The sequence below is a fragment of the Equus przewalskii genome, chromosome 2 (genome assembly GCF_037783145.1).
Source record: "Equus przewalskii isolate Varuska chromosome 2, EquPr2, whole genome shotgun sequence".
In the NCBI taxonomy this organism is placed as follows: Eukaryota; Metazoa; Chordata; class Mammalia; order Perissodactyla; family Equidae; genus Equus; species Equus przewalskii.
This window is the reverse complement of record NC_091832.1, coordinates 58,881,172-58,908,589: the sequence shown is the minus strand read 5'-3', so window position 1 is coordinate 58,908,589 and position 27,418 is coordinate 58,881,172. Positions and strand designations below refer to the sequence as shown.

Here is a 27,418-nt window from a genome sequence, read left to right as displayed (position 1 = left end):
TGGACTATAATTAGTTTTTGGGTGGTGAACATGATGTAATCTACACAGAATTCAAAATATATTACAGTGTACATCTGAAAGCTATATAATGTTATAATCCAATGTTACTGCAATTAAAAAATAAATAAATAAAAAAGCATGGGGGCCTAGTTGCCAGGGAAACCAACCATGTGATCAGATGGTTGGAACTTTCAGCTCACTCTTGACCTCTGGGGAGGGGAGAGGGACTGGAGGTTGAGTTAATCGCCAGTGGCCAATGATTTAGCCAATCTTGCCTATGTAATGCAGCTTCCATAAAAACACTAACGGAAGGGGTGTGGAGAGCTTCTGGGTTGGTGAACACACACACATGCTGGGAGGGCGACACATCCAGAGAGGGCATGAAAGTTCCATGCCCTTTCCCCATACCTCGCCCTGTGCATCTCTTCCATCTGGCTGTTCCTGAGTTGTATTCTTTGTAATAAACTGGTAACAGTAAATAAAGCATTTTCCTGAGTTCTGTGAGCTGTTCCAGCATATTATCAAACTTGAGGAAGGGGTTGTGGGAACCCCTGATATATAGCCAATTAGTCAGAAGTATAGGTGACAACCTAGACTTGCAATTGGCATCTGTAGTGGAGGCAATCTTATGGGTCTGAGCCCCTGGCCTGTGGGGTCTGCACTAACTCCAGGCGGTTAGTGTCAGAACTAGTTAAACTGTAGGACATACAGTCAATGTCCACTGAGAATAGGAGACGTGTTTGGGGTAGAAGAACTCACACATCTAGTATCAAAAGTGTTGTGAGAATAGAGGAAAACAGGAGTTTTTCCTTTACATTCAGGTAACAGCTATTTCAGGCAGCGGGAACTTCATTCATTCAATCTTCCATACATTCGTTGTTTGAACAGCAAGGACTGTTGTCAATGAGAGGCGATAAAGTGGTGGCTACAAAGTCAGAGTAGAGGGAGGGCATTTTGGGGCTGATGTTTATTTAGAAGGTTTTAAGGTGAGGATGACTAAAATACCCTTAAGTGCTGATGAGAAAGACACGGAAGAGAAGAGGATGAAGAGGGAGAGAGTATGTAATTGATAGGATCAGTTTCCTGAGGCTGTGAGAGGATGGAGAGATTCAGAGGACACATGGAGGGCTTATCCTGCATCAGGAGGCATTGCTCTTGTTTGGAACATTCTGGTCCCATTTTCCACACCAGCACCTCCTCTTGAATTTCCTCCAGCACTTCTGGCAAATTGCCAGCCTCCTTTTCCGGCTCTGCTTCCTCTTTATGACCAAGTTCTTCTGAGCCCAGTCCTAGGCCCTCTTTGCTTCTCTCTCCACATGTTCTCTGTGGACAATCTCAACCATTCCCATGACTTCAATAGTCTGATGATTTCTAATTTATGCTTCTATCCCCAAACTTTCAGATCTGTGCTTGTATCTGCTGGCTCATCCTGTATAGCTCATCAATCACAATACCTCTATATTCAATCTCTTTAGTATCTCTCAGTTATCTTTAGTATCTCCAGTTCTCGGTAATTCCACTGTTATGGGCTGAATCATGTCCCTCTTAAAATTCGTATCTTGAAGTCCCAACCCCCAGTACCCAAAATGTAACTATATTTGGAGACAGGGCCTTTAAAAAGGTCATTAAGTTAAAATGAGGCCCTCAGGGTGGGGCCCTAATCCAGTATAACTGGTGTCCTTATGAGAAGAAAAGGAGACAACATGGGTGTGTGTGCACAGAGAGATGGTCATGTGAAGACACAGCAAGAGGGTGGCCATCTACAAGCCAAGGGAAGAGGCCTGGAACAGAGCCTTCCATCATGGCCCTCAGAAGGAAACCAACCCTGTGGGCACCTTGATCTGGGACTTCCCAGCCTCCAGAACTGGGAAATTTCTGTTGTTTAAGCCGCCCAGTGTGCGGTGCTTTGTTATGGAAGCTTTGGCAAACTAACACACCCTCTTTCCCACTTTAGACCACCACCATCTTTCATCTGTATTATTGGAACCACTTCCTAAATGATTTTCTCTTTTCTAGTTTCATCCTTTCTAAAATAACCTCCATGTTACCTTGAGGGGTCAGAATTTGCCACCCCAAAATGTGTCTCTTTGGCTTGATTTTTTTCAAGAAAAAAAGACTCTGAAAGAAACTTTGACCTTCCCCTTAACTGTCTAAAAGAATTCAAGATAGAACTCCTGTTCCAGGAAGGAGCTAATACCATAAGATAACTAAAGTATAATGTAAACTAAGTGTGATAGACAGGGAGGAACCTAACAAGGGCCTTTTAATCAGAGTCCTCTCCATCTTGCATTGTCTTTGCAAGGCACAGTCAACATTTGTTTATCAAACATTTGCTTTTCCATCTCCTTGTGAATTGCCTTCCTCCCCTTTGAAGTGCCAACCCACCACCCCCAACATCCTCCTTTGTCCTTAGCTGAAGGTGATGTTTAAGGTAATGGCTTCCACCATTTTGTTGAGTTACTCAGTTTTCCTAGTTTTTTCCATGTATACATGTTATTAAATTTTGTTTGATTTTTCTCCTGTTATTCTGTCTCATGCCAATTTAATTCTTAAACCAGCCAGAAGAACCTAGAGGGTAGAGGAATAGGTTTTCTTCCCTGACATTACACTCAGAGTAATCTTGTAATGCACATGTGAGTACATGACCTGCTTTCATTCCATTGCTCTCCCTATTAACCTCACAGTAAAGTCCTAATCTCCTAACAAGTCGTGGCGCGCTTTGAGATCTGATGCCAGAGACTATGAAAATTTGTACAAAGAGCCAAAGCTCTTTAATGCTGAAGCAGATACTAGAATACATGGCTCCTCAAGAGGCTCCAAGTCAAGGGTGGGAGAAGAGTGTGCAGACAAAAGTTTGCCTAACATGGTGTCCCTTTAGGCCCCACTACAGAGGGAACACAGACAGTGAAGGATCGAGCTATGCAGACTTGGCTAAGCCAGGCTGCCCTGCATCCCCTGTTTCCTCCCTAACCCCAGGCTCACTGTGACATCACCCACGACCAGCTCTGCCATGCGTATGTGATGGCCCCAACTGAAGCAGCAGCAGCTGGCATTTTATCAGCTTTGGCTACAGGCACAGGTTGGGCGATTCTGGACTGGAATAAGAAGATGCTCCAGCTTCTAATTCCACTGCTCATGGCGCTCAAGGGACATGCTCAGGAAGATCCAGGTCTGTGCCAGGCTAATCCAGAGCAGAGGATGGGGAGAGCCCTGCAACCTCTTACCCGGCTCCTATTGAGTTGATTTAGAGGCCTGAGAGGATGCTGCGTTAGAGGAAATGACTCAGGAAATGAGGAGATTACACCTGGTTAATCAAAGTAGACGTATTGGGCCCAGTGAGCATGCATTTAAAATGATCCCCCATGGCCTGGCCCCGGAGTTCTGGAAATACAGGGGGCAAGTTCTGGAAGTACAGGGGAGTTGGGGCAACAATTTAGCAGCTGCCTCTGCTCCTCCAGTCTCCACTTCACCTTTGTAAATGCATTAAGCATCTTTCTGGGCCCCACACTCAGGAAAAAGCAGCAGTGTTGTGGTGGCATAAGGACCTCATTAATCCTTATTAATTTAGACCACCTGTATTAGATTATGTAATTTCATAAAGTGGGAAAAGTTACAGGGCTATTGTAGGAGCAAACAAGTTAATGCAGCGTTTTTCAAAATATGTTCTGTAGAGCCTCTGTCTCGTTAGAAGCTGCACAGAAAAAAGCTCTCTGGTTAGACCCAATTTGGAAACATTCCATTTGATACTTTTCTCTGTAGCATCACAGTGGATACCCATTTATTAAAGATGCTGAGAAATCTCACAGTAAAGAAAATAGTTAAATTTTATTTAACCCGGTATTTCTGAAATGTATCTGGCCAGAAGACCACACTTTGCCCCCACTCCCAGCCTTATTTGCAATATTTCCTATTTATTCTTTTGAGAATTACCTGTTCCTTTAGTTTTCCCATTTTTCCTGTTGGCGTGGGTGTAGTAAATTGATTTGCAGGACCTTTTTGAATTTTAATGACATTAGCCCCTTGTCTCTTATGTGTGCTGCAAAATCTTTTCTCCTAATTCTTTAATAGTCTTCCAACTCTATTTTGGACCAAACAGAAATTTAAAATATAAGTACAAAATTCAGCAATGTTTTTACTTATGGTTCTTGGCTTTTATTTGATATACTAAACGGAGCTTTTCATCCCCAAATTATAAACACAATCAGACCTGTAGCACAGGGTAAGCTCTGAAATTAGACTGTCTGCATTCTAATTACATTTTCTCTGTGTACTTGCTATGCGACCTTAGGATGAGCTCCTAAATATCTCTCTATTAATTTTCTTTAAAGAAGTAAGCTGCAAAGGAACCTCCATTAGACAATCAGCAGATTTCTCAGCAGAAACTCTGTGGGCCAGGAGAGAGTGGAATGACATATTCAGTGTTGAAAGATAAAAATTGCCTACCAAGGTTACTTTATCTGGCCAAGTTATGCTTCAGATATGAAGGAGAAACAAAGGCTTTTCCAGACAAACAGAAGCCAAGAGAGCTCACCACCGCCAGCCCTGCCTTGCAGGAAATGCCAAAAGGACTTCCTCCAGCTGAAATGAAAAGATGCTAATTAGTGACATAAAAGCAAATGAAAGTACACAATACTCTAGCAAAGGTGAAAAATAAACCATCAGAATTAGAAAACTGTAACTCTATATTAGAATAGTGTGTTAATCACTAATTATAATACAAAGACTAAAGTAAAAGAGCATTAAAAATAACTATATCTACTATAACTTCTCAATGAAATTGCAGCATAAAAAGAGGTAAATTGTGACACCAAAAATATAAAAGTGGGAAGTAAGAGTTAGCAGAAGGAAGGAAATAATAAAGATCAGAGTGGGAATAAATAAAATTGAGACCAGAAAAACAACAGAAAGGATCGATAAAACTGAGAGTCGGTTCTTTGAAAATAGAAACAAAATTGACAAACCTTTAGCTAGACTAACTACAGGAAAAAAGAGAGATGACTCAAATAAATAAAATTAGAGATGAGAAGGAAGACATTACAACTGATACTACAGTACATAGGATCATAATAGACTATTATGAAAAATTATATGGCAACAAACTAATAACTTAGAAGAAATGGCTAAATTTCTAGAAACACACAACCTACCAAGACTGAATCAGGAAGAAATAAGAAATCTGAACAGATCAATAAATGAGTAAAAAGACTGAATCAGTAATCAAAAACCTCCCAACACAGAAAACCCTAGGACCAGACGGCTTCACTGGCAAATTCTACCAAACATTCAAAAAAGAAGTAAAACAATTTCTTTTTAAGCTCTTCCAAAAAATTGAGGAAGAAGGAATACTTTCAAACTTATTGTACAAGGCCAGCATCACTCTGATACCAAAGCCAGATGAGGGCACCTCAAGAAAAGAAAACTACAGACCAATTTCCCTGATGAACATACATGCGAAAATTCTCAACAATATTAGCAAAATGAATTCAACAGCACAGTAAAAGGATCCTACACCATGATCAAGCAGGATTTATCCCTCAGATGCAAAGGTTGTTCAACATATGCAAATCAACAAATGTAACACATTATGTTAATAAAATGAAAGATAGAAATCACATGATCATCTCAACAGATGCAGAAAAAGCATTTGAGACAATACAATAACCCTTGGCAGGTTGGGTATAGAAGGAACATACCTCAACATAATGAAGGTGGTATATGACAAACCCACAGCTAACATTATACTCAATGGGAAAAAATTGACAGCTTTTCCTCTAAGATCAGGAACAAGACATGGATGCCCACTCTCACCATTCTTACTCGATATAGTACTATAAGGACTAGCTGGAACAATTAGACAAGACAAAGCCATAAAAGTCATCCAAATTAGGAAGTAAGAAGTAAAATTGTTGCTATTTGCAGATAATACGATTCTGTATATAGAAAATCCCAAGGACTTAACCAAAAAAGTGTTGGAACTAATCAATGATGTCAGTAAAGTTGCAAGATACAAAATCAAGATACAAAAATCAGTTGAATTTCTCTACTTTACCAATGAAACATCTGAAAAAAAAAAGAAAGAAAACTATCCCATTCACAATAGCATGAGAAATAATAAAATACTTAGGAACAAACTTAACCAACGAAGTGAAATATCTGTACAATCAAAACTACAAGACTTTGCTGAAAGAGATTGAAGAAGACACAAATGGAGACACCCCATGTTCATGGATCAGAAGAACTAATATTGTTAAAATGTCCATACTACCCAAAGCCATCTACAGATTCAATGTAATCTTCATAAAAATTCAAAAGGTATTTTTCACAGCAATAGAAAAAACAATTCTAAAATTTGTATGGAAGCACAAAAGACCCCAAATAGACAAAGTAATCCTGAGGAAAAAGAATGAAGCCGAGGTACCACATTTCCTGATTTCAAATTGTGCTACACAGCTATAGTGAATAAAATCAGACACATAGACCAATGAAACCAAATTAAGAGCCCAGAAATACACTCTCACTTATAAGGCCAACTAATATTTGACAAGGTAGGCAAGGATAATCATTGGAGAAAGGATAGCCTCTTCAATAAATGGTTTTGGGAAAAACTGAATAACCTCATGCAGAATAATGAAATTGGATCCCTATCTTACATCACTCACAAAAATTAACTTGAAATGGATTAAAGACTTAAACATAAGAACTGAAACCATAAAACTTTTAGAAGTAAACATAGAGAAAAGCTCCTTGACATGGGTCTTGGCAATGATTTTTTTAATATGACACCAAAAACACAAGCAACAGAATCAAAATAAAAAGTGGGACAACTACATCAAACTAAAAGCTTCTGCACAGAAAAAGAAACAATCAACAAAATGAAAAGGCAACCTACAGAATGGGAGAAAATATTTGCAAACCATGTATTAAAGGGGTTAATAACCAAAATATACAAAGAACTCATGCAATTCAATAGCAAAAAAGCAAACAATCTGATTAAAAAGTAGGCAGAGAAACTGAATAGACATTTTTCCAAAGAAGACATACAAATGACCAACAGGTACGTGAAAAGGTTCTCGACATCACTAATCATCAGGGAAATGCAAATCAAACCACAATGAGATATCATCTCACACTTGTTAGAATGGCTATCACAAAAAGACAAGAGATAGTAAGTGTTGGTGAGGATGTGAAGAAAAGGGAACCCTTGTCCACTGACTGGTGGGAATGTAAATTGGTGCAGTTGCTATAGAAAACACTATGGAGTGTCCTCAAAAAGTGAAAAATAGAGGGGCTGGCCCCGTGGCTGAGTGGTTAAGTTCGCGCGCTCCGCTGCAGGCGGTCCAGTGTTTCCTTGGTTCGAATCCTGGGCGCGGACATGGCACTGCTCATCAGACCACGCTGAGGCAGCGTCCCACATGCCACAACTAGAAGGACCCACAACGAAGAATATACAACTATGTACCAGGGAGCTTTGGGGAGAAAAAAAGGAAAAAAATAAAATCTTTAAAAAAAAAGATTTACATGCATTTAAAAAAAAAAGTGAAAAATAGAACTCCCATATGATCCCTCAATCCCATTTCTGAGTATATATCCAAAAGAAATGAAGACAGGATTTCAAAGAGCTATCTGTCCTCTCACGTTCATTGCAGCATTATTCACAATAGTCCAGGCGTGGAAACAACCTAAGTGTCTGTGAACGGGTGAATGGATAAGGAAGATGTGGTATACATATATACAATGGAATATTATCAACCATAAAAAAGAAGAAAATTCTGCCACTTGCAACAACATGGATGGACCATGAGGACATTATGCCAAATGAAATAAGTCAGACAGAGAAAGTCAAACGCTGATTCACTTGTATGTGGAATCTAAAAAAGGCAAATTCATAGAAACAGAGACTAGAATGGTGGTTACCAGCAGCTGGGGGTAGGAGAAATGGGGAGATGTTGGTCAAAGGGTACAAACTTCCAGTCAGAGCGTGAATAAGTTCTGGGGATCTAAAGTACAGCATGGTGATGGTAGTTACTAATACTGCATTATATACTTGAAAGTTGCTAAGAGAGTGAATCCTAAATGTTCTCACTATAAAAAAGAAATGGTACAGTGGGATGTGATAGAGGTGTTAGCTAATGCTATAGGGGTAATCATTTTGCAATATATGAGTATTAAACCAAAACCTTAAACTTACACAATGTTATATGTCAATTATATCTCAAAAAAGCCAGAAAACAAAAGCATCCTCAGGAGAAGGGGTGGGAGGGAAACTGCAGAAGGAAGGGGCTTTTCTTCCTGGTTCTGTCTGGCATGGTTCTGTTTGCTTCTCCTTGCTCATAAGCCATGGTTGCCAGCAAGGGAAGGGCCATCCAGTGGCACTTGGCTCTGGCCATGGGTCCCTCTATGAGCTGGAGCCTTGTCCTGTCTTCAGTGACCTCCCGTTATACAAATGGCCCAAAGATGGCCCCTGTCTATTGGCCCCTAGATTATTTCTTCACAGAAGGCTGATCCCAATTACCTCAAAAGCCCACTGGGGCCAAACTCAATTTTTAACGTACCAAGTTGTTTTCAACATAATCCAGCTAAGCAGGTTTTAGTTGTTTAGAACCTGCTTGCTTTGCATAACCACAAAACTGCACCCGACACCTGCTAGCCATATAGAAGAAAACCCTGTGGCTATAGAGACCCCAAGCTGCCGCTGCCCCTCAGAGCTCTCTGACTTGCTTCTGAGCAACATCACCTAGACGTGTAAGGGCCCCCTCTGGTCTCTTTTTCCCCTAGAAGTTCCCTTGTACTCCTCTGCTTCTGCATGGTGGCCCCTGCTCCTTAGCCTCTGGATGATCTCATGCTGCAAAAGCCTTCTCCAGCATGCAGACCTGTCAAAGCACCACTCAAAGAAAGCTTGGGTGTGCTACTGCCACCTCATGGTCATATCTTGTTCTCTGATGGGCCCCCAAAGCCCTGGATCCCCCATACCTCCTCACTGCAGCTGTCCCCACACATACATGCACAGCCCAGGCCTTGCACCCACTGGCTGGAGAGAAGGCTCTTGACACCTAAGCACCTCCATGTGCCTGCCCGCTAGCCATCAGTCCACCTGCACCTAGGAGGGGTGTTCCAGCTCAGCCTAGCTCTACTCCAGAGGGATGTTCCCTGCTTAACTAGAAATGGGGGCTAACTCTGGCCCGGGGCACCCAGCAAACTTCTGCCTTCCCTTGGGCTGCAACCACACCTTCCCCAGTGAGTTCTGAACCTCCACCTGGAGATGGGCCTCCCCTTTCAAGTTTAGTCCTTCCTTAGGTACTCCTTAACCCTGTGGTATCCTTGGGGTCCTCCTGACCCTTTGTAGTGACTTCTCTGTTACAGTTCATAATTCTTGATATTAAACTTTCCAGTGCTGCATGGTTTCTGTCTCCCGAAGGGTCCCTGTATATTTTTGGCACATCTCCATTGCCACCCCAACCCTTTTACAGCTTCTGACGGAGCTCCACCCTGACTTCTCCAGGTCTCAAAGCTCTTTTTGAACGTGAGGCCTGGACACTAAAGGAGGTGTGTTTTGCTGGTGTTTTCTGAGCTCTGTCCTCTTCACGCCTGCTTACTTTACTCCACTCAGCTCCAGCACTGGTCTTAGCTGGGAAGATGCTGGGAATACAGGTTAGAAAGATTTCTACGTGCTTCTCTTGTACAAATGGCTCTTTCTTTTCTCTTTCAGAAAAAGCTCCGTGTGGCTACAGACCTGCCTTTTCAACTTCAACATCGTTACAATTTCACGAACTATTTGAGGTTCAGGAAGGCGAGTTCCCATGGCAAGTGAGTATCCAGAACTCTCGGAAACACCTCTGTGGAGGCTCAATCATACATCGGTGGTGGGTTCTAACAGCTGCACATTGCTTCCCAAGAACCCTGTAAGTTTCTGAGGCATTATCTTAGTTTACGTCATGTCTCCTCAATGTATTGTCTGGGCTGGGTAGCTTAATAGGTTAGTGCACAAGGCTTGTGAAACCATGAGCTTTATACCCAGTATGTTCCCGTTGGCTTTGTACCACAAAGTCTCTGATTTCATCCTCTCTCTTTACTTCGTTAACCATATCCAAAGATGGGCTACTAGCTGCGGCTATGCATCCAGTATTGGAAAGTCAGTACAAGGCTTCTCTTCTGCCTGCCATCCATGCAGCCAACAGACTGTGTTCATTCGGACAAATACTCATTGAACACCTACCATACACTATTCTAAGAGCTGAGGAAACAGGGGTCAGCAAGACATCCAAACTCCCTTTGTCAAATAGCTTACCTTCTATCCTCTTGGATGGATTCAGTCTACTTCCTTCAGGTCAGGGAAGTCCCCCTGGGCTTACAGTTCACTATCTCAGAGATTTGCCTGAGTTTGGACCCCTGACTCCTGCTACTCCCGTCTCTAGCCACTCCCTAGGTCACTGCGCACCCACTGCTTTGGACTTCTCAGTATTCGGTCATTAACTCTACCATTTACAGATGTGTCTACAAATGTGAAATGCAGTGTAACTATTATTATAGTTTGAAGTCATTGTCTTCATTCTTTAGATTAGAAATGGCATTGGGAAATGTCACTGTGGTCATGGGGATCAGAACATTCAGCGATGTCCACTTGGAAAGAAAGCGAGTGCAGAAGATAATTATTCACAAAGACTATAAGCCGTCCCACCTTGACAGCGACCTCTCCCTGCTCCTGCTGGCCACACCAATACAATTCACTAACTTCAAAATGCCCGTCTGCCTGCAGGAGAAAGAGAGGATCTGGGACCGGTGTTGGATGGCAGAGTGGGTGACTGATGCATATGGTATGTGCCTTCTCTTTGGAACCTGTAGAAAGCCCAGACTTAAGTTTCCCTGGGCTAGACAGCATAAACCTTGGAAGACTCAGGTCTCAATTTTGGCCTCAGAACTCCAACTTTGTGATCTTGAGCTAGCTCCTCCATCTTCCTCACCTCCACCTTTTCTCATCTGTAGAATGACAGTAATGTCCTTCTCAGATAAGTTATGTGGATTAAATTAAATGAAATTATACAACTAAGGTCTCTAGCAAATGCCTGGAACATAGAAGAATCTCAAAACATGAGAGTGATCATTATTTCAGAGCCCAGAAGTGGTGTGGAGAGCCAGTTTGGATTCTTCCTTCCTGGGCTGTTTTACAATGTGCATCTCCTCATCTGTTTATCATCTGATGAAGCCCATGTAGACCACCGTGCTGAGATAACTCTGAGCCAGTGATTCCCCACCCAAGCCTGGTCGTCAATGACTCCACTCTTTTCCCAGGGCACCAGGCTAGCCAGACAGAGAGGACTTCAGGGTGGGTGGAAGGGGGATGGGGAGAAGACCAGAAGCTCCTCTAGGATCATGGTTGTTTCCCTCCCACAAGATGGTACTTATAGGTGTGTCATTTTCCTGATTTCTCCACTCACCCGGCAGAGACACTGGGCAACACTGATTCAGAAGTTGGGCTGTTTTGACCTCTGCACAGGGACAAAGCATGGCTGTGGAGAGATGGTGGGGCCCTGGAGAAAGCTCATTCCAGGTTCACTGCAGGGGCTGGGGCTAAGGGTTTCACAGGCTGCTTTCAGAGGGAGTGAGCTCCCCAAAGGGAACACACAAGCAGAGATGAAGGAACCCCTTGCTGGAGATACTGGAGAGGAGACTGAGCGGGGCATTGCATTAGGTCCCCTCTAAGAACTTCCTATCCTGTGAGTTTGTGATTTGCTGAGTGTTTGCATCCTTCCAGGGCTTCCACCCTGATCATTTGTGGGCTTGTCGCTCTCAGTGGTTGATGCAGTGCTCATTCTCACACTAGCTTCCTCATTTGCCAGATGAATATGACAACTTAAACACGTACCTGCAGAAGCTGAGATTGGTGCAGATTAACCGGAGAGAATGCAGCAAGAGGGTAGACCAGCTCTCCAGCAACATGCTTTGTGCCTGGAAGGAACCAGGCACCCAAGGCACTTCCCAGGTACTCAGCCCCTGCCTCAGCCCTGTCCTCCACATGCCCCACCACTTTCTAGGCTCTCAGGAGAGCGCCCAGAAGGGAAGTCCCTAGCCCACACCACTAGGACCCTCTCACCCTGCTGTCTTGCTAGAGGTGCTGTTGATTGCTTGCAAACTCTTCCTTCTCTCCTCAGGGAGACAGTGGGGCACCTCTGATCTGTACTATGCATGGAACCCAGAGGCTCTTCCAAGTGGGTGTCTTCAGTTGGGGCATAAGATCCGGCTTCAAGGGGAGGCCTGGGATGTTTGTGTCTGTGGCTCAATTTGTTCCATGGATCCAGGAAGAGACACAAAAGGAGGGGAAAGCCTATACCATTTCGGGAGCCCGAAGAAGTTCCCTGCCTCATGTTCTGCAGTACCCCTTATTGCTAGGCTTGGGGTCTCAGATGCTGCTTACCACCGTGTTTACTGGTGATAAATCAAATCACTAAGCTTTGGACCCACCGTTTCTTCTTCTCCTCCTTCTCCTTTCTTCTCTCCTGTCCTTACACAACATCTATGGAGCATCTACTATGGGTTAGCCTCTATATCAGGCCCCAGAATGTAGACATGAACCCAATTCTCCAAAATCTCACAGTCTAATGAAGGAAGGTCAAACACAGTGCTAAAAGGAGGTACACGCAGTGCATGGGGAATCCCAGAGGAAGAAACAATGACCTCCGATAACGAAGTCAAGGAAGGCTTCAGGACAGCATTGGAAACCCAACCTTGAGAAATCACTCCATGTTTCTGGACCTCAGTTTCTTTATCTATGAACCAGGAGACTCAGTCAGATGAACCTTAAGGTCTTTCATCACTCTGACATTCTGTATTGCTGAATGACTTCCTTTATTCCTCTCATGGAACACAATGCTACCCAGCTAACGACCAGCTTTAATTTCATCAGCTCTGTGCTTAACAGAGACCCCAACACAGAGACCTCCCCATCTAAGTACAAATGCTTTAGTCTCCTGGGCCATTCATGAAAGAAGGTCTACGGTTGAGTTAGGATCAGGAGTTTCTTGTCCAGTTTGGAGTTGAAGGTGGGGAGATTATGACTTGGGACTTAGAGAACACACCTTTCTTTCCATCCCAATGCATATGTACAAATAAAAAGCTAGGATACTAAGGTGGCTCGGAGGAAGCAGCAACACCTGCCCTCTCCATACATGTGGATAACAGAATGAGGGCTACTGTCAAGTGGCCAAAGTCATTACTCATAAAAATTCAAGGAGAAGAAAGCAAGCAGGTCCTTTCATGAGAAGAAACAGAAGAGCTTTTATGGCCAGACCGAAATACCAAAGATAAGAATTTGTTTTTAGAAAATTGTGAGACAATCTTTAAAGATCAGTGCTGTAAAGTGCAGTTAGGGGCCAGTGGTAGAGTGTTTTCTGGGTCCTTTCTTGGTTAAGTCTGCCTGGCACAGGTATGATCAAAATTAGAAGATGCAAAGGAGATAATCAACCACATGCAGCCCCACAGAAGTGTATGAGGAGAAAAACATTCATTCAGTTACCTTGTGAACATGTGTACCAGGTACTGTAAAGATACAAGGATGTGGATGATATGAGTGATTCATAACTTCAAATGTGTATATCACATCCAAATTTGTACATCTTTTTACAAGGTCTCTTAGTTTCATGGGATGTTATCATTTTACTGACTATATTAGGGTTCTCCAGAGAAACAGAGCCATTAGAGTGTGTGTGTGTGTGTGTGTGTGCATGTGTATGCACACGTTTAGAGAGAGAGGGGAGTGAGGGAGAGAATTAGTTTTATTTTAAGAAATTGGCTCATTCAATTGTTGGGACTAGAAAGTCTGAAATCTGCAGAGCAGGCCAGCAGACTGGAGACCCAGGAAAGAATTGATTTTCCAGTGTAGAGTCTGAGGGCAGTCTGGAGGAAGCATTCTTTCTTCAGGGGACCTAAGTCTTTTCTCTTAAGCCTTCAACTGATTTAATGAGGCCCACCCACATTATGGAGGGTAATCTGCTTCCCTCAAAGTCTACTGATGTCAATGTTGACTGCATCTAAAAAAGTATCTTCACAGCAACATGTAGACTGGTGTTTGACCAGAAAACTGGGTACTGTAACCTAGCCAAGTTGACAGATAAAACTGATAAATCATAAAACAGATAAATCATACTGACATAGTATCATCTCTCTAACTGCTGGAAATAACATGAAGTATAGCTCTGCCCTCTTTGGAGTTTAATAAAATGTAACACACACCAAACGTCAAATGGTAAAAGGAAGATGAAATTCCTCTATGCCACTAAAACACCACTCTTCTTGATGCCCTTTACCCTACAGATGGAGAGACTTCTGGGTTATTTTCTCTCTTGCCACTGAGAGAGGCTTCTCTGTTCTCTTTCCAGACCTCTCAGGCTATTCTGCTTTCCCGGCCAGTCCTCAGGTTAGCTTCACACCAGGGTTACTGTAAATCCTGCTGCTCATATCTTAGGCCAGTGTTTCAAATGTGCATTAGAATCACCTGGATGCTGTTTAAAAGGCAGATTCCTCTTTCTCAGTCTTACAGAATTAGGAGTTCTACAAGTGAGCCCGGGCATCTGCATTAAGGAGCTCTTTCAGTCATTCATTTAAAAATTTTAATTTAAACAGCTTTATGTGTACAATAAATTGTACACATTTAAATATAGAATTAGACAGGTTTCAACACATGTGTACACCCATGAAATGATCAAGAGAGTGAATGTACCTATTAACCCAAAGGTTTCCTCATGACTTTTATAGCACAAAAGTTTTTGATTATGATGAAGTCCAATTTATCAATGTTTTCTTTTATGGTTCATACTTTTGGTGTTATAACAAAGAAATCTTTGCCTAACCCAAAGTCACAAAGATTGCTTTTTTTTAAGTTTAGTTTTTTACTTCTTCATTGATAGACTTTTTTTGAGCAGTTATAGGTTTACTGAAAAATTGAGCAGAAAGTACAGAGAGTTCCCATGTGCTCCACTCCTTCCCAATTCCCCATATTTTTAACATCTTGCATTAGTGTGGTACATTTATTACAATTGATGAATCAATATTGATATATTATTATTAACTAAAGTCTATAGTTTACATTAGGGTTCATTCTTTGTGTTGCACGTTCTAGAGGTTTTAACAGACGTATAATGACATGTGTCCACCATTACAATATCATACAGAATAGATGCACTGCTTTAAAAATTACCTGTGCTCCTCCTAGTCATCTTTACTCTCTCCCGAAAACAGCTGGCAACCACTGATCTTTTTATTGTCTCCATAGTTTTGCCTTTTCCAGAGGCAGTATATAGCCTTTTCAGATTAGCTTTTTTCACTTAGCAATGTGCATTTAAGTTTCCTCCATGTCTTTTCTTGGCTTCATAGCTCATTTCTTTTTATTGCTGAAAAATATTCCATTATCTGGATGTGCCACAGTTTATTTATCCCTTCACCTACTGACGGTCATCTTGGTTGTTTCCATGTTTTAGCAATTATGGGTAAAGCTGCTATAAATATTCATGCGCAGGTTTTTGTGTGGTCACAAGTTTTCAACTCATTTGGATAAATACTACAAAGCATGATTGCTGGATCCTATGGTAAGAGTATGTTTAGTTTGTAAGAAGCTGGCAAACTGTCTTCCAAAGTGGCTGTACCATTTTGCATCCCCACCAGCAATAAATGAGAGTTCCTGTGGCTCCACATCCTTGACAGCGTTTGACGTTGCCAGTGTTCTGGATTTTAGCCATTCTAACAGGAGTGTAGCAGTATCTCATTATTGTTTTAATTTGCAATTCCCTAATGATATGTGATAGGGAGGATATTTTCATATGCTTATTTGCCATCTGTGTAGCTTCTTTGGTGAGGTGTCTGTCTAGACAATTTGCCATTTTTCAGCTGCATTATTTGTTTTCTTATTGTTGAGTTTTAAGAGTTCTTTGTATATTTTGGATAACTTTGCATTATCGAAGATGTGTTTTGTAAAGATTTTTTTCCCCAGTCTGTGACTTACCTTTTTATTCTCTTAACAGTGTCTTTTGCAGAGTGGTTTTTAATTTTTATGAAGTCCAACTTAGTCAATTTTTTCTTTCATGGATTGTGTTTTTAGTGTTTTGTCTAAAATCCTATCACCAAGTTTAAGGTCATGTATGATTTCTCCTAAGTTGTCTGCTAGGAATATTATAGTTTTGTATTTTACGTTTAGTTTTGTGACCCATTTTGAGTTAATTTTTGTGAAAAGTATAAGGTCTATGTCTGGATCCATTTTTTTTTTTTTTTTTTTTTTTGCATTTGAGTGTCCAGTTGTTCTAGTACCATTTGTTGAAAAGACTATTTCTTCTCCATTGAATTGCCTTTCCTCCTCTGTAAAACATTAGCTAACTATACTCATGGGATCTATTTCTGTTCTGTTGGTGTATTTGTCTATTCTTTTGCCAGTACCACACTGTCCCAATTACAGTAGCTTTGTAGTAAGTCTTGAAGTCAGATAGTCTCCATCTTCCAACTTTGTCCATCTCCTTCAATATTTCGTTGGCTGTTCAGCATATTTTACTTTTCCATATAAACTTTAGAATCAGTTTTTCAATATTCACGGAATAACTTGCTGGGATTTTGATTTGAATTGTCTTGACGCTATAGACAAAGTTGGGAAAAACGGACATCTTGACACCATTGAGTCTTCCTATCCATGACCATGGGATATCTCTTCATTTCCTTAGATTTCCTTGATTATTTTCATCATAGTTTTGTAGTTTCAAAGACTGACTTTGAATATTAAATGAGTTTTGCATTCCTAGGATAAATCCTACTTGATCATGTCGTATTTCCTTTTTTATATATTGTTGGATTCAATTTACTAAAATTTTGTTTAAAATTTTTGCATCTATGTTTGTGAGGGATATTGATCTGAACTTTTCTTGTAATGTCTTTGTCTAATTTTGATACCTGGGTAGTGCTGACCGTATAGAATGAGTTGGGAAATAGTCTCTCCTTTTCAATTTTCTAGTAGAGTTTATATAGAACTGGAATTATTTCTTTCTTAAATGTTTGATTGGATTCACCAGTGGGGCCCCTGAACTTGGAATTTTTTTGTTGTAAAATTTTTAACCACATATTCAATTTCTTTAATAGCTATAGAGCTATTCAGATTATCTCTTCATTCTTGAGTGAGCTTTGGTAGTTTGGTAATTTATGTCTTTCAACGAATTTGTCTATTTTCATCTAAGTTGTCAAATTTTTGGCATAAAGTGTTCTCATAATATTATCCTTTAAATATTTGTATAATCTTTATTGTCCTTTTAACGCTTGTGTAATCTGTAGTGAGTTACCTTTCTCATTCCTGATATTGGTAATTTGTGCCATCTCTCTTTTTTTCCTGATAAGTCTGTCTACAGGTATAGCAATGATTTTATTGATCTTCTCAGAGAACCAGCTTTTGGTTTACTGGTTTTCTCTATTATCTTTCTCTTGTCTATTTCATTGATTTTTTATCTTGTATTTATTATTTCCTATTTTCTACTTGCTCTTTTTCTTATTTCATGAGTTGGAAGCTGAGTTCACTGGTTTAAGACCTTTGCCATTCTCAAATATAGAGATTTAGGTACTATAAAATTTCCCCAAAATAATGCTTTAGCATCATTTCCCAAATTCTGATATGTTGTGTTTTCATTTTCATTCAGTTCAAAATATGTTCTATTTTCCCTTTTGGTTTCTTCTTTGACCCATGGATTATGTGAAAGTGTGTTATTTGGTTTATAAAGGCTGGGGGGTTTTCCAGATATGATTATGCTCTTGATTTCTAATTTAATTCCACTGTGGTCATAGCACATACTTTGTATAACTTGCATAATTTAAAATGTATTGAGACTTCTTTTTTGACCCAGAATATAGTCTATCTTGATAAATGCTCTGGGGCACTTGGGGAATAGAAAATATATTTTGTTGTCATTGGATGGAGTGTTTGATAAATATAAATCAGATCAAGTTGGTTGACGGTATTGTTAAAAGTCTTCTATATCCTAATTGATTTTCTGTCTACTTAGTTTATCAATTATTGAGACAAGAGTATTGATAACTGTGACTGATATCGTCTATTACATCTTGCGATTCCATCAGTTTTTGTTTCATGTCTCGTGAAGTAGTTAAGTTCACAAAGATTTGGGCGTGTTATTCCCTCTTGATAAACTGACTACTTTATCATTATGAAATACCTTCTTTCTTCTTCATAGTAGTCTTTGCTCTGAAATCTACTTTCTCTCATTTTAATAGGGCCACTCCAGCTTTATTTTGACTAGTTTTAGCATGGTATATCTTTCCCCATCCTTTTATTTTTAATTAATTTGTGTCTTCATATTTGAAGTGACTTAGTTGTAGGTAGCATATAGTTGGATATTGCTGTTTTATCCAATTTGGTAATATCTGCATTTTAATTGGTATATTTAAAGCATTTGTATTACAATTATTGAAATGATTGGGTTTAAGTCTAGCATCTTGCTGTTTCTTTTCTATCTGCACAATCTGTTTTTCCTTTTTGTCATTTTTCAATGACCTTTTTTGGTTAATTGAATAGTTTTGAGTATTTTTTATGATTCCATTGTATCATCTTTCTTTGCTTACTAGCTATTCCTCTTTTTTTTAAGTTTTATTTTACTGAATGATTTAAGGTTTATAGCAGGGATTGGCAAACTATGGCCTGTGGGTCAAATTTTATTGGAAAACAATCACACTCATTCATTTACATATGGCCTGTGGCTGCTTTCAAGCTACAACAGCAGCGGTGAGGTAGTGGTGACAAAGACTCTATGGCCCCCCAAGTCTAAAGCACTTCCTACCTGTTCCTTTAAGAAAAATTTTGCTACTGTGGTTTACAGTAGGCATCTTTAACTTATGACAGAATAGCAATTCATGTTTAGTATAAGAACTTTGTAATAGTATACTTCCTTTCCCCCCTCTTCGCCTTTATTCTATTATTGTCATATAATTTGCTTATTTATGTTGTAAACAAAAAAATTAATTGTTTCTAATTTTGTTTAAACAATTATCTTTTAAAGAGACAGAAATTTAAAAACCTTATATATATTTATATATATTTGTATTTATATATATATTTATATATAAGGTCTATTTATCTATGTCAGTTCTCAGTCAGTGTTGATTGACTTAATTTCTTTATCCTAATTTTTTCTCCACCTCCTGAAGGAGTTGTGTCTTCCTTCTTCTTTGCGTGCCTGGTAATCTTTAATTGAATGCTATACATCCAATCAAAGGTGAATTTTACTTTGTTGGGTGCTGGTTATTTCTTACTCCTATAAATATTCTTGACTCTTGTTCTCACATTCAGTTACATGAATGGAAGCAGTTTGGTCTTTTTCAGGTCCTGCTTTTAAGATTTATCAGGTAGGACCAGAACAGTGTTTACTTTAGATCTAATTATTATCTACTACTGAGGCAAGACCATCCTGAATACTCTACCCAACACTCCATGAATTATGAAGCTTCCCACTCTGGCTTGTGTGAACAGGCACCTATAATTCTTTCAGATCATTCTTTCTTCATCCTAGAATGATGAAGATGATCACCCTTCTGATTCATACTCTGCCGAATACTCAAGAGGGACCCTTCTTTACATCTCCAGGGTTACTCTCCACGCAGATCTCCTCTCTCTGGTACACTGTCCTGTGAATTCCAGCTGCTTGGTCTTCCTGGACTCTCAACTCAGAGAGTCCTGGGGGCTCTGCCAGGGTTACTGCCCCTGCCTGGGGCCTGGAAACTCTTTCAAGATAGTAGGCTGGGGCAACTGACAGACTCACATCATTTGTTGCCCATCTCTCAGAGATCACTGTCCTTCATTTCTTTTTATGTAGTGACTTCAAAATCATTGTTTCAGTTTTTTCCCCTGCTTTTGTCATTGTTGTTGTTTTAGGCAGAGGATAAATTTGGTCTCTATTACTCCATCTTGGCCAGAAGCTGAATTCTCCTTTACGTCATTCTGATGCTTACTCGCTGTCGTCAGTTGGGTTCCCTGGAAAGCAGACTTTGAGAGAGAGATTAGCCTGCAGTAGGTCATGGGATCCCCACCTACTGTAGTGAGGAAGGAAGGAGGATTCCACAGAGGGCGATGTTGGGCTGTGATGAAGTCTCAGTTAGGACCTCGACTGACTCCACAGGCAGCTCTGATAGTGAGACAGCCTTTCAGAGTAGCCCCAAGTTGGAGCAACATAGTCATTGGTTTAAACTCTTATCTTGACCAGTCATTGGTTTCAGGCAGCCTGAGAATGGGGTGTGACCTTGGGCAGAGCGACTCTTTCCAGCCAAGGCCATTTTGAAGACGTCCGAGAGCTGAGAGCCATCCGCTGGCAGCACTCACAGTAGCTGAACTTTGAGAACAACCACTTTATTGCGTTAATTGAAGCAAAATGTGAAAGGAAAACTACTTTCTTTTTAGCTTCTTCTATGGTTCAGTGTTTCCTTCTCTATGGCACTTGATAGGGGGATGGGGGTGCTTTCCAGAGAATTGCCTCCTGGTCAAACTTCAAACTGTCTTCAACGGTTACTCCTGGGTTACCTTGCATCCTCCTTTGTAATAAGCCATAAGTAGAGAGCTCTAAGTCCTGTGTAAGAATGGTTGTGCTACATATATAAAAATAATGCACCTCATGGTATAAAGTATTCTGTGCAATGAGGGGCACAAACAACATGTATGGAAGGCCAGGAAAGAGAGAAATCTTCTTGAGAAGTCTGGAGCATGCAGGATGCGTGGGATGTGTAAATGGGCATTAGCCAGGGGGTGATATTTAAGAGGGGACCCCAAAGGGTAACATTAGAGTTTCTTAGAAACTGTAACCAAGGAGTGAAGACATTCCTCCTCTACGAGGTTTGTTCATACTTTATTACGTCATTAAATAGGGGAGCCCTTAAGTTGAAGTAATGGAGCTTCATTTAAATTAGGTAATAAACATTTGCCCAGATATTTCCTATAGTATACAAGTTATTCGGAGGTTTTTTAATCAAAACTAATCTTGACAGTAACTCTGGATATCCCTGATGTAGCCTGCAAATCCCATCTCTCCCACCACTGTCTCTCTCCACTTCACTCAAGAGGCTCCACCACACTGATCTTTCCATGCTTTCAATGGGCAAGTTATTTTCTACCTCAGGGCATTTGCACATGCTTGTCTTTTGCCTGGAGCACTCTTTCTACCAATCTTCCTTAGGCTAACTCCTACTCATTAGCCAAGTCTCATTTCAAACATCACTTCCTCAGAGAGGCCTTCCCTGACCACTCTAAAATAATTTCCTTCTACCCACAGTCCTTTTATTTCCTCTCATGTTTCCCATGGCAGATGGAATTATTGGCCCTGTCCTTCACTCCTTCCTGGACCAACACCCTTTTCATTTTCCAAGGTAGCCGTACCCTGGGGAAAGGAGAATATTCAGACCTTTTGAAGGCTGTTGATTCATCTGAGATGATACTGATACTGACACTAGGGATCCAAAATGCCATTATGGCCCCCTGTTATAGTCCCAGCCCAAGTCTGACTCAAAGTGGGTAACAATAGATTCATGCACCCACCCTGTGGTCATTTTCCTGGTTCCTGGGCATGTGCAAGTGTGGTTAAACTCAGCAGCCAGTAGAACCCTCCCATTCATTCACTGGCCTAACAACCTGTAGAGTAGAAAGGCCCTGAAAATGCCCCTACTGACCAAGATGGTTGTGGTAGCTTGGGTTCCCTAGGAAGCAGACTCTGAGACACTGCAGAAGGTTTATTAGGGAGTGACTTCAAGATAAATATCTGCTGTGGGGAGGAAGCAGGACTGGACAAAGGAAAAGTTGGGCTGTGATGCAATCTCAGTGAAGCCCTCAGCAACCCCACAGGGTGCTCTAAAGCTGGGATAACCCTCCACAGTTGTCTTGAATTAGGGCGAGGGCGCTAGAATTTGATATTCCCTGCATTAATTAGTCATTCAATGTGGGCTTCCTTTGGAAGAGAGACGTGACCCAGGGTGAGGAGCTCTCTTTAGCCAAGGCAATTCCAAAAGAGAGCTGACAGCTGAGGAAATAAGTTGGAGAGATTCCTGTAGGTGGAATCTGAGCACCACATCACAATGTCCACCATGGTAGTTAACCTGAAGCAAGACTTCATCCACGGTAGGATTGCCAATATTAATGCCACCCTCAAAGACTTGAAGGATGTTAGGTTGGTGATCTCCATCATGTCCCCATTCAATTCACTGCTATGACTCCTGCAAAACTCCAAATGAATCACGGCAGATGACGATGGACTGCCATGCATTTTATCAATTGGTATCCCCAATTATGCCTTCTGTGGCATCATTATTACAATACATACTCTGGCACATGGTATGCAGATATTGATCTGAAAAATGCGTTCTTTTCCATTTCCTCTAAGAAAGAAGATCAAAATTAGTTTGCATTGACTTGGAAAGTATAGCAGCTGACATCCACTGTCTTGCCCCCAGGACTATGTTAACTGACATGCTCTGTCACAATATAGAGTATCACATCAGTACACTATATTAATGTCATTGTGCTTACCAGACCTGGAGAATAGGTAGTGGCAAGTACTTTGAATGCCCTGATAAGAAATATCTCTCCAGAGGATGAAAGATAAGCCTACAGAGATTCAGGACCTGACACATTGGCAAAGCTTTTAGGCGTCCAACGATCTGGACATCCTCTCTAAGGGAAAGTACAAATTATTGCACTGTACATCTCCGACCACCAAGAAGGAGGCACAGCAATTGGTGGATCCTCCTTGGATTTTCTAGATAGTAGATGCTATACTTGGAAATAATGCTCCAACCCATTTATCAATGCCTCAGAAGTTTTCCAGTTGAGTGTAGGGCTCAAAGCAAGAAAGGGCTTTGCATTGAGTTCAGGATGTAGTACAAATTGCCCTGCCACTTGGGCTGTATGACCAGTAGATCCAATGACACTAAAGGCACCTGTGTGAGGACAAAAACTTTGGATGGCCATGAAGGTTCATTTTCTCCCCCTTTTTGATAGCTTAACAGAGAGCTGATTCAGTAGGTCTGAGTCAGCTCAATGAAGAAGAGGCTAACATTCTTCGCTGGGCTCCAGCACTCTGAAGCTCCTTCTTTCAAACAAGGTCACTTTCCAACCCATGAAGAATCCAGTGTTAAGTCATGGGGCTCCTCTCTCCTGGAACACTAGCCATGATATTCGCAGACCATCTACACCCAGCTTATCTAATGTGAGTTCAGGGGATTTCTGTGTTCTAATACTTCTCCACTATAAATTTCCCCCATCCCTATTAATCCTAATGTCTGTGTGTTTCCATGTTATGATGATAAATATGGACATTGCATAGGGTCTCTGGCAAACCAGAACAGAAAAATTGTAGACTGTTATAGATCTGAAGCAATCTGCCTTCTGCAGCAGAGAACTACTATTTTCAATACAATTCCTACTGTGCTGCAGAGTCCTAATAGAGAGCAAGGACCTAGCTGTGAGACACCAAGTAACTATGTGACTGGAGCTGCCTGTCATAACCCACAAATTCACGTGGTCTGGCAGGCCATCAACACTCCATCTTCTGATGGAAATTTAGGGTTGGGTTCAACAAGTGTGAATAAGTTGTATGAACAGGTTGCCCTGGCCCCCATGTTACCTACTGTTGCAACAAATCTTCTCTCTCAGCTTATGCATTGACTTAATGAGAGGTGCTATGTCAACTGATGACAGAGGAAAAATTCTCAGTCCTGATTCTTCAGAAGCCCATGAAAATGGACTTCTGTCACCATATAGACCTGCTCAGGGTTGGCCTTGAATGATGTGGTCAGGAGAAATACCCCTGTGGGCAGAGCTCTGAACAGTGCACGCCGTCATCTCCTTTGAATGGAAAAATAGGTGGTATAATGTAAGGCCTCTTGGGCAGTCATGAATAGCTTGGCTGGTTGGCCAAGGGCTTGGAAAGAGTAAGACGGAAAGTTCAAAAGTAATAAGGTCTAGGGAAGAGGCATGTGGATGGACCAGAGGAGAGAGCTCTGTGCTTCGCATCAATGCCCACTAGAGAACATTCACTGCAGAGAAGGCACTGATCTATGAGGGGGATCAATGGCCACAATGGTATCCTATGTAAACCATAGGAAGAAGTAGATCCTACATCATGGCCTGGTACACACACACACACAAACACACACGGAGCTAAGGTTTCATAGAACAATACACAGCTTTCCTACCTGCTAGTTAGAACCCAGTAAATTGATATCATAACTCAATAATAGGATATGAAATGTGAATCTCCATTTGAAAAACACTGAAGGAAATCAATCCCAACCTTCATTTTACATATAAGGAAACTGAGCCCTAAACAAAGCAAGGTTTTGCTAAAGGTTATTGACAGATCCAAGACTAAAATTCATATTTCCTGACTCTCAGATCAACTTATTTTCTGACATCTTTCTCATGTATGTTAAAGGAAATAAAAAAGGAATACTTCTGAGGTAATATGGGCTATGAGATTATTTTTGAAAAACCCTCTTTTTAGTATACATCTATAAATGAAGGCTAAAATTCAACAAACATTCTTTAAAATGAATCACTGAGCCCACAAGAAAGTAAGGAAAAGTTTAGGGAGTCAAAAACAGAAGTAGCAGTCCAGAGTTCTTATCCAGAATAAAAAGGCAATAAGAAGTGTGAATCTAGACTCCTGGGCTTTACTGATCATGTGGGGAACAAGGGCTTGAGCTCTTGTAGATTGTAGGAACTGAAGACCATTCACAAAGAATGAACACTTAAAGGGTTATAGCCTCAGAGAAATTGTGGGCTAAGAAATAAAACCAGTCTGATAAAAGGAGACTGTTTTTTGTTTTAGCCTCAGCAACATATGGGGGAAGAACTCTCCTTGGAGAAATGGTAAACACAGCTCTACCCTCATAAGTGTCTAGAGTTCAAAGTTAACCTTGTACATAGCCCAGAAAACACCAAACTGAAAAAATTAAAGTTGCCCTACCTGGGCAGATCCCAGGGAATCTCTCAGAAACAAGAACAGATCTTCTCTAGAGACATGTATCTCCAGCACATGTAGGGCTGCCAGATAAAACACGTGTCACAGGGTTAAATCTGAATTTCAGACAAACAACGAAAAAAGTTTTAGTATAAATATGTAGCGTGACCTATTTGAGAAATACTCGTATTAGTTGTTCATCTGAAATTCAAATTTAACTAGGTATTCCATTGTTTTTTCTCTAAAACTAGAAATTCTAATTATAGTCCCTATAGATTCCCACAGATCTTAAGTTCAGCCAAATGTGGGTTCGAAATGTAAAATTGCTAAACTCATGTAGGAAACAAACCATCATGAGAAAGTGCAGCAAGAACAGAAGATTATACACCTAAAGACTTCAGATATTTATTAAGTTATTAGATAGTGAATGTAAACAATTCTATTACAATAAAGAGGGAACTGAAAACAAAATACTGTCAAAAATGGCCAGGAAGAATCAAATACAATTTATGGAAATAAGAAATATAACTAGTAAACCAGTAGCTGGATCTGAACAAATTACCTAATGCTAAGAGACAACATGGGAAATATGAGAGAGAAGTTGTGAAACCAGGAGGATAGATTGAAAAGGTCTAACACATGGCTACCGGAGTTTCAGAAGGAGAGAATAAAAATAGTGGAGGAAAGGAAATGTTCAATGAGTCAATGACCAAGAATTTTCCATAACTGGTGAAAGACATGAGTCCTCCAATTCAGGAAACCACAAATACCAAGCATAATTTATAGAAATATATCTCTAAATGCATTTTAGTGAAATGGCAAAACAGTAGAGACAGAGAAAATCTCAAAATCAACACATGCAAGAGAAAATGTACTTACAAAGGAACATCAAGTTGACGGACTTCTCCAAAGCAACAATGGAAGCCAAAGGATATTGGAATAATACCAACAATGTGCTGAGAGAAAATAACTGCCTTATTTAAAGTGTTGACACCAAAAACTATCGTTCATGTAAAACAGATTTTAAAAGTAGTTTATCATTAATATATCTTCACCAATTGTTTTTAATGTTTAAAAACATTTCATTTAAAATTTAGAAGGAGGTATATACAGGAATACTCATAGCATCATAGTTTGTAATAAAAAATAGAAAAAAACATAAATACTCATTATCAAAGACAGGAATATTTAAGTTTTAGTATAGCCATACAACAGAATATCACTCAGAGGTGAAAACATACATGAACTGGAGTTAAACTGATCAGCAGAAATTAATCTCACAATGTCAGGCAAAAGCAAGTTGCAGAAAATTGTGTTCAGTCTACCCTCTCTATAAGTTTTTAAAATATGCAAGACACTACTATTGCTTAGTATATATTTAGATACAGAAAAATTATAAATGCAAGGGAAAGATAAACACAAAGCTCAGGCTATTTATTATGACTGGAGGAGGTGGAGAGACCCACAGAGACCTTCAACCGTGTTCGTAGTGTTTTATTTCTTAAATATCTTACCATAATTTATAAAAAGAAATGAAAAAGAGGAAGAAAATTGAAAGTCAGTGTAACCTCTTCTGATTTTGCAAAGCAAAATGCATACTGAAAGGTAAAACCAGTACTTGAGAGATGGTTCAAGAGCAAATAAGGATAAGAGAATAAAGCAATTCTGGATAGTTAGCAGATAGAAACTTTTATCACAACAGCGGGCTTAATTAGAGGGCTTCTCCTCAAGCTTGTCAGTGATTTGACAAGGAGAAGTCAGAGGCCTCCACCAGTTTTTAGGCCAGGAGGTTGGTGCTGCAGCCAGTGGTTGGGGAGGAGCATAAAACGTGGCTTCCTCCCTCCGCTGCCCAACTGTCTCACAGCCCGATACTGGAGTCCAGCTTCAGCTGCCACTGCCTCCCTTCTACATATCAAATATTAGCAAATGCATCTCATTGGACCCAAAATCACATCCAGAATGTCAGTGCAAGGGAGCTGGGATTTGTGATTCATGGACTTCCTGGTCTTAGGACACAGAAAAATGGGGATTTAGGATTTAGGGAACTGGATTTTGAGCACTATGAGACTAGTTACTATCTAGCAAACCCACCACTTTGGCTGCTCAGCATACATACACAAACTTCTACCACATTAAAATTTCTGAAAATCAAGAATAGCAACAACAGCATGCTCCTGCTTAACACAATACAACTATTCTTCATACAAACAGAAACACTGTGATCGTCTTCCCCAAATGGCTAGCCAAAAGTCTTATAAATCACAGTATCCATCTCTGGATAATAATTGTTGCTCTTCAGTTCCATCACAATCCCACTTTCATATCTTTGTGCTCTCCAACAAGCAGATGCCAAGACAGAAATATATGTGAAAGAGATTTACTGGGGAAAATGTCTGGGGAGGATAAAGAGTGGGGGGATGGTAGTAGGCAGGGCATCTTCAGACCCCAGTGCA

At 40.5% G+C, this 27,418-nt stretch overlaps 1 protein-coding gene across 3 annotated transcripts in view; it reads left to right on the top strand.

The window, feature by feature from the left end:
* The first annotated feature begins 3,045 nt into the window (after nt 1-3,045).
* The window catches only part of PRSS51 (serine protease 51), a 30,499-nt gene continuing 6,126 nt past the window's right edge, over nt 3,046-27,418 (top strand). The window contains exons 1-5 of one of the 3 annotated variants that reach the window (XM_070607549.1): nt 3,046-3,169; nt 9,707-9,899; nt 10,555-10,811; nt 11,835-11,977; nt 12,147-12,444. In XM_070607549.1, the coding sequence (XP_070463650.1) occupies nt 3,109-3,169; nt 9,707-9,899; nt 10,555-10,811; nt 11,835-11,977; nt 12,147-12,443 (951 nt within the window). In that variant the 5' untranslated portion in view covers nt 3,046-3,108 and the 3' untranslated portion in view covers nt 12,444. Of the gene's footprint in view, nt 3,170-9,706; nt 9,900-10,554; nt 10,812-11,834; nt 11,978-12,146; nt 12,445-27,418 lie in introns of those variants that run through there. The other 2 variants (XM_070607552.1, XM_070607556.1) reach the window with 2 other exon arrangements.